Below are 12,745 nucleotides of genomic sequence, written 5' to 3' on the forward strand. Positions count from 1 at the left end.
TTGTCACTACCAATATGTGTAACCTCATAACCATTAGACTGGTTCATTCTTCTTTCAAGTACGTGTTGTGCATAAGGGGTAAGATGACCATGCATTCCATCTGCGAAATTATTTGACTTACAATAATAAAGGGGGTATATTAAGGTAAAATTTAAACAACAAATATTTCTTACCTCCGAATGCAGCGCGATAGCCGTACATTGTTCGTATCGATTGATAGACCACTTCAATGATTGACGTTATTGGTAACTCGTGCGTGTTTGTTGTTAGCCAATTCAATCCAATGTTTGTTGTTAGCCAATTCAATCCAATCGGAATGCTGATATATTTCACATTGAAACGGAATTTAGGAAAAAAGGCTCGAGCTTATTTTGCAATTGCAATATTTTCAAGCCACTGAAGATCATTCCCATTAACCTCATTTGTTAATTTGTTCAAACAAACATAAAATTCAGACACACTATAAGTTTTGCATGTCTTCCAAAACATCTGTTCCACAACGGTACTTCCTGTGGAAGCCCAAACTTTATCGGCTATATTTTTACAACAATACCCATGATATGAATCTGGGTATACTCGCTGAATGGTGTAGTCTATGGAATGAGACATATGGCTTATGAAACCAACTTAAATAGTGTCACCTAAGCATTCTTTTAACCTTCTCATGAACCAAATCCAAGCCTTGTCATAGTCTACGCTTCCCAAAGCGAATGCTATGATCAGGGGTTCATGATTACCATCCAAAGCAACAATAACATACATTGTCGTTATGTTGGTCCTAATAAGGGGTACAATACCAACAAATATTGTTGGTATCATGGATGTGAGAAAGGTAGTAATCTGCAAGAAACGATACCAACATTAGGCAAATATGAACTTGAAATAAAGAACAACTTAGTATAGAGATGGACATACCACATATCCCAATGCGACAAAACAAATTTGAAACCGGTCTCTCATATCTTTCTTAATGATTGTGAAAGAGTTACGATTAGTTCTTTGAAGATTATGAAAGAATATTGGTAGGTTTGAAAAACTTTTTTTGTATACCTCATTGAATCCACTCATTTTTCCAATTCGTAAGTCTTAATGAATTAGGTGTCCACTATAAATAGATTTCATTTCAAATTGAATGCAGGGGTAATTATTCGTTTTTAGAGTAGTCATTTTGAAAAGACAATACATTATGCAGGCTACAAAGTAGTCAAAGTATGTAAAACAGTAGTCGAATACTGTCAAATAGTATTCAATTTGTCATACAACTTACACAAAAATACTGTTCGAAATGACAAGTCTACTATTCGAAATGACAATATATTATGCACGCTAGAAAATAGTAGTCATAATCTATAAAACTGTAGTCAAATAATGTCAGTGTGGTTTTTGTTAAAAAAAAGTAGGTGTTGCATTTATATAAATAAAACTTTAAAAAATAAAGCGAGTTCTTTTGTAAGGTTGGGTTTTCTAAGATGGAGTCAAACACCGAAGTGAGATGATTTCATTCTCAATTTTTGAATGTTGTAGTGTATCACATTTAAGATGTGTGTTGTAAAGTTCTAATGTATCACGTTGAAGATGTATGTTCGTTCGTTGCATATTTATAGTGGGAAACCGGCATAAAAGTACTGATTGAAAGAACAAATTTATTGTTCAGAACGACAAAATATTATGCACAGTTGAAACTAGCAGTAAAAATTCATTACGAAGGAGAGAATTTCGTTTAACATAGAAATGTTCATCACGAAGTGCAATTTTGCTTAAAAACAAAACAATTACAAGTTTCAAATATTATATGCTTACATAGGGACTTAAAACCACAATCTTAGGTTACTCCACATCTACTTAAAAAGATAAGTAGTAGCAAATAATAGTCAAGTAGGATTACATAAGGATTAAAACGACCATCAATGGCTTTGGTATTTCCCATTCAGATGCAGGTGGAACAACGTTCACATTTCTAGTCTGGTATGTAGTTCGAAACACATCAGCCTGATAATATATTTGAACCATATCGGTTAATTCCGTGTTGTTTGTATAACGTGTTGCAACAATAGCATGATCACATGCTATACCCAGACTGTGCCATTTCCCACAAGAACATGTGTGTTGGTTAAGATCTACAACACATGTTCTTTTTAAATAAAAAACACGAAAAATATCAGAAGAGAATGGAGACGGGATCTCAGGTGGAATTTTAGTCGCTTTCCATCCTAGAGACTTTTGCATCCTCTTGTGAAGGACCATCTTTGCATAAGGGGTGAATACGGTGCTCAACAACCCTGAAAAGTAAAACAATAATCAATTATGTATATTTTACTGGTTTAAAAAGGTTGATACATTACCTCCTATGACACTGCGTTCTGCAAACGTCTGTTAGATGTACTGAATAATTGTATCAATTAGCGATATTATCGGTAGATTGCGTTGCGTAACCGATAACACCAATAGGAATTCTGGAATATTAATGTTTAGTACATTCCAATGTATATTAGGGAAATAGGCCCGTGCCCATTTCTTATTTTTGATGTTGGCAAGAACCTCACGTGCATCATGACTTAACTTAGAAAATGATTGTTGAAAATCTTGCGTATTATATGCTTTTCATGCACGGAAGAACAAGCAGTCTAAGTTTTTTCTATGACCGATTCTTAAGCGACAATAAATCAACACACTCTTAAACGAATAACCATGATAGGCATCAGGGAATACCTGACCCACATAGGAAGAAATGGTATCGTCCATATTTGTTATGAACGCAACTTCCCTACCCTCCCCGATAGCATCCTTCAGCCTCATAAGGAACCAAGTGCAATAGTTAACATTATTTGCCACCCCAATACCAAAAGCTATTGGCATAGTGTTGTTGTTTCCATCCATAGCAACTGCTACGAACATTGAATTAAGATACTCTCCTTGAATTCGAACATTACCTATAAAAATGACTGGTAGCATGCATCCTAAGAATGCGTTGATCTATTTCATATTTTTTACAGCACAATTAATAGTTTTTTAACTAATATAAATCTTTGTAGCACAAAAAATAAACAAATCGCAAGTACATTACCACACATCGAATAGCGAAAAAACATAGTTGGAACCGATCCAAAACATCGGTTTTGATGTAAGTGTAACTATCAGGATTTATACGTTGAAAGTTGTGTAGGTAAACAAGCAAGTTGGTAAAGCTTTCTTCATGATCATTGTATGAGAAACGCATGTTTAGTGTTGACGAGTTAAACACAAATTTAACGATAAGGATGATTTAAATCAATACCTATAAAATAATGGGGTAGTCAACACCTAGAAAGTAGTAGTCAAACGCTAGTGGATAGTAGTCAATACCTATAACACGGTAGTCAAATTATAATCATATGTCTGAATTTCACTGTACGCTAAGACAACACATAAAGTAGTAGTCAAACGCTAGTGGATAGTAGTCAACACCTATAACACGGTAGTCAAATTACAATCATATGTCCGGATTTCACTGTACGATAAGACAACACATAAAGTAGTAGTCAAACACTACTGGATAGTAGTCAACACCTGTAACACGGTAGTCAAATTACAATCATATGTTTGAATTTCACTGTACGATAAGACAACGCATAAAGTAGTAGTCAAACGCTAGTAGATAGTAGTCAACACCTATAACATGATAGTGAAATTACAATCATATGGCCGAATTTCACTGTACGGTAGGACAACACATAAATTAGTAGTCAAACGCTAGTAGACAATAGTCAATACCTATACAATAGTAGTCGAATGGCAGTATATAATCCCTTGATGATGTATATTTACCTATCAACACTAACAAAAATTTACGTCTCACAAACCAAAGAAATGACAATTTGCAATTGTGGGGCTCAAGGTATTATAAGGACCGCAAGAACTACCAACAACCCTGTACGGTTGTTTTACGCTTGTCCTAAAGAGGTATTTGGGTTGTACTGTAATTATTTATATTATAATTTATTACCGAATATTTAAACAATATGCATAATTTTTTTTATATTTATTTATAAGCCACCACACACTGGGTTTATTTGTTGGGTGGATAAGGCAAAAGATAGTAATTCGATGATAATTTCTAACTTAGCTCAATCGAAGAAGAAGCTTCAAAGCAAAATACTGCATTTGAAGATAACATTACTATTTAGTTGGATTTTCTTTTTTGGTGTAGTTGTCTACAAGTTGTAAAATGTAAAATGTAATGTATGTTATTATTTGTAATGGTTTGTGTTTCCATCTATGATAACTTGTTATGCTATCTTTTTAATATTGATTTTCTACTAGCTGTAATCTGTTATTGTTTCTGATTTCTTTAACCGTAGAACACATGTTGTTTAAAAATAAAACAAACATGATTTATGAAATATCAAATATTTATTTATTCATATACAATTTAGACTTATGGAAGGGAAGTTCTAACATGGAATATAAAAATAAAACAAACATGATTTGTGGAATATCAAATACAATTTCATCACATGTCGTTTCACTTGTAACATTTTTAATTTTACATCTTTTTTGGTCCAGTAATAACCTCGACCATTTCATAATGAAACAAGTGAAACACGCGACTCCAAAAAGAACCAATACGACCTATTCTGTTAAATACATTGTTTGACATTAAAACATATCATAGGTATCTAGTTTACAATACAAGACTCAATCAAATACAATTATTTGACATTAACATAATTAGATTAGTAAACATAAGTAAACCACATACTCTTACATATTTTTTTTTTGCTGAACAACCACTAATAAAAAGCAAAGATACAGATATATTACCTAAAAATAAAAAACAAAAGACATACATAGACATATATTCTACCTTAAAATTACTTCAACAAACAAGCAAACTATTAAAATATTACTCATCTTCTTCCCACATCGGAAACTCGTAAGGATACTCTTTTTTCATAGGAATGACTTCCTTTTTTTCTCCAAATAGTACTCACGAAGTTCTATTTTAGTCTTTAGCTTTCGAAAAATTTCTTCACTAGAGCGGATCCACTCTCGACAGATGGGATTTCTTTCCTAGTTCTTATAATCCAATTCCTTTTACGCTCAATGTCATCCCAGTAGTTGTCTAGAAGGTTTCGTTGGAAACGATAATCTTCAAAAGCCTTATCCAAGTCAGCTTCTCTTTATAACAACACTTTTTCACTTCCTCATCCATCTTCTCCCCTAATATAGGATGATCGACGTGGGGGTAGGGGATTTGTTGAAACGTTATGGGAATTTGACTCCAAAGGAGGCTTATTGTTGGACGTAGATGGCCAATTAAATTTTGCCAAGATCCTTTTCATCTCCTCTGATCTTTCTGTCATTTTCACACTACAATTTTTTGTATTGTTTCTTTGATTTCTGAATTGATAAGAAATGTACATTAAATAGTAGTCAACGGCTAGAAGATAGTAGTTAAAACCTATAGAAAATAGTCACTCCAATAAAATAGTAGTCAATGACTAATAGAAAGTAGTCAAAACCAATAAAAAAGTAGTCAAATAACAATGATGTGTCGAAACTTCACTGTACCATAAGATTACACATGAGGTAGTAGCCAATAGCTAGTAGACAACAGTCAAATCCTATAAGAATGTAGTCAAATTACAATAATGCCTTGGTACGATATGACAACACCTAATATAGTAGTCAAAACCTATTTGACAGTAGTCTAAGCCTATAAAAAAATAGTTAAATTGTCAAATATATATATAGACACTTAAATGTATGCGTCTGAGATTTACAAATAATATATTAGTGGTTAATCTGTAACCCTCATACACATACAATCATGTCCACCTCTCAAGAAAAATGGTGGTTGATACCACAAGAGAAGCAATTGCAAATGTTAACAAAAGAAGAAGAGATCAAGAATAAGATTAAAGGCGTTGAAGAAGATAGGAAACGGTTGGATAAATTACAAGCCGATATTTGGTCTAAAATGAGGTCGGTTCAAGACAAAGAACGCGACATAAAAACTGCAAAGGCTTGGGTACGAGATGCAATTGACTACGCCAACAAAGATGAGGTTAAAATGAAAAGATTCTCAAAAACATACAAAAAAATTACGACCGGGTGATTCAAGAAAAAACAAAATTTCCAAATGATTTTCCAGATGTTTGAATTTAATAATTCTTGATTAATCAAGTAGTAAGTTTATGCATTTTTTATGAGTTTATCTATGTAATAAGTTTTATATTTGCTTGTTTATTATGATTAATCTATATAATATGTACTATTCTCTTTATAGTTTGTTTAAGTTTAATAATTAGGGGAAATTTTGTTAAGTAATCGTCATCAAACAGTACACATTCAATGTCACTAAAAACATACAACTCGGACTAACTCAAAATCGACTGTATAGAAGATCCATAATATATCATAGCCATCCTATAACGAAACTGAGTAGCAACAACAACATGTACCATCGATATACCAATCGGTCGACCTGAAACAAGCTGCTCCATGAACATCAGCATAAACACACTGCACTCTCCATACATCCCCTCTTGTTGGGGTACGTCCGTAACATCCGTAACAGTGATGGGTGCTTTCTGAAGAGGCAAACCCATGTGCTTCCAATACTCAATTTCCACCAGAATGCGGTCCATAAGCTCTTCAAACCGAACAAAATCAATAATCTTCACGGCGCCAAATAATCGGAAGATGTCGTACAAATTCAATGACAGCGTGTCCATCCATAACTCGCCAAGTACCCAATGATGTGGGTTGATGCATATTGGAAAGTAAACCTATTTTAACACACAACCGTTGCAATTAATTACAATTAAATTCACTGATAATATATATTATTTCTTTACTTACACGGTCAACTTCCAGCCAAGATTTACATCCATCCAATGGGTCAAACGGATTTCCCGTTGCACTTCCTGCCCACTGGAACATCTCAAATCCACCAAAAAATGACGATGGCATGATTGTCCATCGAGCATCGTTCGGTCTCCGCTCATTCAAAAGCCTTCCCCATAGGTCAACAGGATGCATTTAAATTTAATTGAAACATAAGTAGTCTATAAAATTTTAATATTATAAATATTAAGGAATGTCTTCATACCGCTTCATCTAAAAATCCCATTTCACTTGCATAAAAAAGTCGATCCCAAAACCTTGCTTCCATTTTTTCATTGTATAACCGATGTTTCAAAAAAAATTGCCGGTATGTTTCCCATGTATAGAGCAGGAGCATTACAACTCGGATTCACATACGACTCCGATAAAAGTGTCGAGGGATCGCTGACAAATACGGAGGGCGGTTGTTCGTTGTGTATTGTGACATCCCCAAAATCACGGCCAGAAAAGACCGATTTTGTTTATGTTTTATAAAAATCAGAGTACTTTATTTTATAAAAAGGTTGCGGAATTTGTTCCCAGAAAAACATGGTAAATACGTTATTAAAACATTTTCAAAGAAACGTATTTATTTCATTTTAAAACGTTTGGGATGTCATCGTTAATACATGAACATAAGCATAAACAGAACTTACAATTATTCACACTAGTGGTCTACATCTCTTTAAATCTCTCAGTGTAATGTCACTTCATATCAACACCTGTGATATAAATAAACTGAGTGGGTCAGGTTGGGAAACCTGGTGAGCACATAGGGATTTCAATCCCACAATGTTATACCATATATATAGTTTAAAATTCACAAAATATACAATTTCACCATACATATATATAAACAACTCTTATCCCACCCCGTCGATCCTCGCAACGAGGCTATCCATACTCTCGGACCTAAGATTAGTCGTTTTACCTACTCCATACTCTCGGATCAGAAATGAACGAATTTACCAAATCCATACTCTCGGACTAGGGACGAATGACTAATCCATACTCTCGGATTAAAGATGAATGATTATGCCTAATCCATACTCTCGGACTAGGGACAATAGCTAATCCATACTCTCGGATTAACGACGAATGATTATGCCTAATCCATATTCTCGGACTAGGGACAATGACTATGTCTAATCCATACTCCCGGATAAGTGACATATACTAACTTCTATTCTCTGAGTTTAACTCACTTGTACTCGTAAGAATATACTACCCAATATTCCTCATATTTAATTTAGGTCTACTCTTTATCCTAAATTATCAAATATAATCAGGTATGTTCTTTAACACGAATTTCAAGCAACATCAATTAACTCGCACATAAACATATAATTAATACTTCAATCAATACTTGTATTAAAATCATGTTCATGAAAGGGACTATGCACTCACCTGAGAAGGTGGTGACTCGGTACTCGGACAACGCTTCGTTTACTTTAAAATAATTTCCTTCGACGAAACCTAGTGTTATCACCAATAGATTTTAGTCTATTATTCGCCGAGACTAATTAATAGTCTAGCTATTATTACTATTATATAAGCGTTAAAAAAATACTTATATAACCCATAATAACAGCCCAAGTATTTATTATATGTTCTTAATAACGTTAATATAATTAAATAAAAACTATATTAAAAATAGTGTAGGCGTAGCTCACTTACAGCGGGTTTTATAGAAAACCAGGATTTGCTTGGAGCAGCGCATCTGAGCCGAAAAGCTCTTCTTCTCGGAGCCGTCGAGCACTCCAGGGCTTCCGCCTCGTGCTAGGGAGGTTCCCTAGGCTTTTCGGGGGATTTCGGGGCTAGAGAGAGGTTCTAGAGAGAGAGTAAAGAGAAGAAAGAATGGGAAAGGTGTGAAGAAAATGAGGGTGGGAGAGGTGGTATTTATAGGGTGAAAATGGCTGAACTTGGTGCCACATGTCACCATCTAGTGGCAAGACTTGGGGAGAAAGCAATGGCCAAGATTGTGCCACATCACCCATTTTCGCACAACACACTTCCGACTTCTAAAATTCGTAACTTTCACATACGACCTCCGTTTTTGACTTTCTTTATATTCACGCGTAGGTAAAAATAATATCTACAACTTTCATTTTCACTCCGTCGGCTAATTCTTGACCGATCTTAAATTTAACAGTACGAGGCGTTTAGACTGTTAAATGACCGCGAAGAATTCGTAACTCCTTCATACGGACTCCGTTTTCGTCTGTCTTTTTACCGTTGAGTTCCTATTAATGAGATCTTCAACTCTCATTTATTTCACGTAAGCCAAAAACCGCTCGAACTAAAATTCGAGTTTCGGGCTGTACACTGCTAAGCCGAATCTTAGAAAAATCATAACTTCCTCATACGAAGTCAGATTTGGGCGTTCTTTTTATCGACACTCTTAGTTTAACATATTCTACGACTTTTGTTTAGATTGCTAAGGCTAAAAATTCTTCTATCGTAAATTCACTATTTACGTCTTCCGGTGCCGTGCCAGTTTTGCCGTAAAACTTCGGCGGGCCATAACTTCTTCGTTATAACTCGGATTTCGGCGTTCTTTATATGTACGGAAACCTTGTGACACATTCTAAAACTTGGTTACGACTATTCATTCTAAATAATCTTTTGTCGAAAAGTCATTTTTGATCCCTATTGCCTCTAAATTGACTAGCCCGGATCTGCGGGCGTTACATGTATTACCCCACCTGTACGATATCCGGGGGGGGGGGGGGGGGGGATTTTAAACCTACATTATATACATAGTCAATAGCTATCCATATAGTAATAAAATTATGGTAAATATGATTTTTACCATACTTACCGAAATGTAAGGAGAACTAAGATATTGAGAATGTTTCAATTGCCTAACCGGACGACCTTCTTTAACAACAAACCTGAGTATATGATTTTCCGCATCCACAATGTCGCTAGCAACAACCTCCTTTTTCTTCTTCTTCTACAAAAACATATTTATTTTTTAATATACTTTGAAAAAATAAAAAGTTTAATATACAAAAAAAATAATAATAATAATAACCTCCTTCGCGATTTGTTTTCTAGAATCATACTCTGGTGGATTACCAATATGATCATCCTCGTTAACTCGATTTGATTTTTGTGGACTATATACCACATCCTCATTCCCCTATATTTAAAGAAAAAAATAATTAATAAAAAGCTTTGTTAAAAAATTAAACAATACATCATATATATTTAAATTGATAGTAAAACCTCAAAAACGTCATTAAAAAACTGTTCCAAATCATCACCGTCTCGAGTTCCATCTTTATTTTTCAATCCTTGGATTTCTTCCTCCAAAGATTCAAGTCTTGCCATTATTTCTCGCAAGGTCATTTTGTTAATTTCCACCCTATGAGTTCGCTCGGTAGACCTAGAAGATTAGCTGTTTCCACAACTTGTTTTTGACGAAGACATAAATAATTGCGTCGTATCGCACCATTTCCCCGGATTGCTGAAAACATCTCCCATATCCATATCTTGTAATAAATATACGTTAATTCATAAGAGTTAGCAATAACTAAAATTAAAAAAAAAACCGATAAATTATTAAATATATTTTTTTGATTAGTTAAATATACCTTCAAATGAATAACAAAACCCGATAGTGTGTACACAATCGCTTTTGTTGGATGGTTGGACATATGATCCTCAAATTTCTTAAACATACCCGACAATTTATGGTATGTTTTACTCCATACGTAACTCCCCCATGAGAACTTATATTATAAGAAAAAGTATTAGGTAAACGTATAAAAATTAGTATTTTATTATAAATATTAAATTGACAAATACCTATTCCATTGATCCAGGTTCTCCACCACCCACAAATATTCCTTGGTGACTTTATCATTAAGCTCATTTCCCAAAAAACCTTGATTGAGGATACATAGCAAAATGGCACGAACACCGTCTTGAGCCGATATGTCATTGAACTGTTGATTCAAGATAAGGAGCTCTAAATCTTCTACAACTAAAGGAGCGTCCGTGCGATATGGGAAGACTCTGGACCGAAATGTATTTTCACCATATCCGTTTTTATACATGGTTGAAAATTCGATCATTGAGTTAGGACACCGACCCATGTAAAGTCCGGTCACCAGACAAAACTCCTTCAGCCCAAATGATAGCGTACGTCTAGAAAACCTAAAATATAGGTGTTCAGCTGTGTCCGTTTCAACAGTATGACGCAGCATATGCAGTAACAACCCATGAATAAGATGTCTGTCTCCGGACTGAGCTGGTAAGTCCAACAAGTAACCGAAGCTAGTTTTTGAAAACAGATCGCGCACGGGTTCGTTCAAGCGACTCAAAACTTCATGCAATTTGTGGCATGAAGCTTTGACAGATAAGTGACCCATCATCGATTTGTTTGGAAGCTACAAAATTAAATAAACATTAAGGTTAAATAAAGTTTTATAAAACTAAAAAAACTGATAAACAATTAGAGAAAACACACAATATAAGACTTAATCATTTCATATATTCTATTTACTTTGTATGAAATACCAAAGGAAATTAATTGACTACATTTTTTTTGTATTTTCTATACTACTAGTATACCAAATTTAGCATTGTACTTTCAAAATGGTGTGCTAGTAACATATTTTATAACAAACCCGAAAGAAGCAAAACACAATGTTATTTTATCAATACAGTATACTTCAAAGTATCTACAAATTATAAAAATAAAAACATTTTCAAATCGATAGTACATTGCTAATGTATGCTATAATTGAGACATAAAAAATAATATCATTTTAAACAACATGCAAACATTGAATCATAACATACATATAAGAGGATACAATCCTTAAAAATACGTTTAAAAATAGATTTCTTTTGAAGAATAATGAAAAAAATATATAAAAACATAGGTTTTAGGAAACCTACGATTTTTTTTGTCAACAAAAAATCATAAAATACATAAAAGCGGATAATTTTGTGCAGTAAACACTTGTACACCATAGGTTTCCATAAAACCTATAGTTTCGTTTTTTTTTTTTTAAAAAAAAAAACTATATGACTACGAAATTAACTAATTCCGATCCCAATGAATCGATTTAAAAAAAACGAAAAAAAAACAAATTTTCGTACGGTTCTTACGAAACCGTAGGTGTACAAGTCGACAATGCACAATCTGTGCATTGGGCACTTGTACACCGTAGGTTTCGTATGAAATTTTGATGAAAAGTAGACAAACTTGATCTGAATATTTTTTTTATTATATACTTTGGGCTAATGGGCTACAAAAAAGTAAATGAGACCATGAAACAGTAGTCCATTTGCACAAAACAGTAGTTTTCTCAATAAAAAAACAGTCAACGACATTAACCGTAGTCAATCCTAAGTTGACTACGGTTTTGTGAGTTATTTTTGGTTAACCTGTATTTTTTTGCTATTTTTTGGTAAGTAATTAAGAAAAAAGGCTAGATGACACTATCTTTATACAAGTTGACACTACCTAAGTTGACGGCACATTTATACAAGTTTTCGGTTCAATGCCAAAATATTTTTACTCGATAAATGACTATAGTGCTTACTACTTGTAATTTTCAATTTATAGAATATCATTTTAAAGTTTAATTAATAATCAATATATATATATATATATATATATATATATATATATATATATATATATATATATATATATTAAACTACACACCAAACAAATCAAAACTAACAAAATTTATCCGAGGGTATATATAAATATAGTAAATATTTTTACTTGATAAATGACTATAGTGCTTACTACTTGTAATTTTCAATTTATAGAATATCATTTTAAAGTTTAATTAATAATCAATATATTTTTTTTATTAAACTACACAACAAACAAATCAAAACTAACAAACAT

General features: G+C 33.4%; 1 protein-coding gene across 1 annotated transcript; it reads right to left on the bottom strand.

Annotated features, from left to right (window-relative positions):
- Positions 1 to 10,664: 10,664 nt before the first annotated feature.
- Positions 10,665 to 11,246, bottom strand: LOC145047053 (uncharacterized). The gene has a single exon (XM_078995299.1). It carries the CDS (start codon positions 11,244 to 11,246, stop codon positions 10,665 to 10,667), a length of 582 nt encoding a protein of 193 aa, XP_078851425.1.
- Between the last annotated feature and the right edge of the window lie 1,499 nt (positions 11,247 to 12,745).

This window comes from Lactuca saligna, chromosome 5 (assembly GCF_052625555.1).
Source record: "Lactuca saligna cultivar CGN05327 chromosome 5, ASM5262555v1, whole genome shotgun sequence".
Classification (NCBI taxonomy): domain Eukaryota; kingdom Viridiplantae; phylum Streptophyta; class Magnoliopsida; order Asterales; family Asteraceae; genus Lactuca; species Lactuca saligna.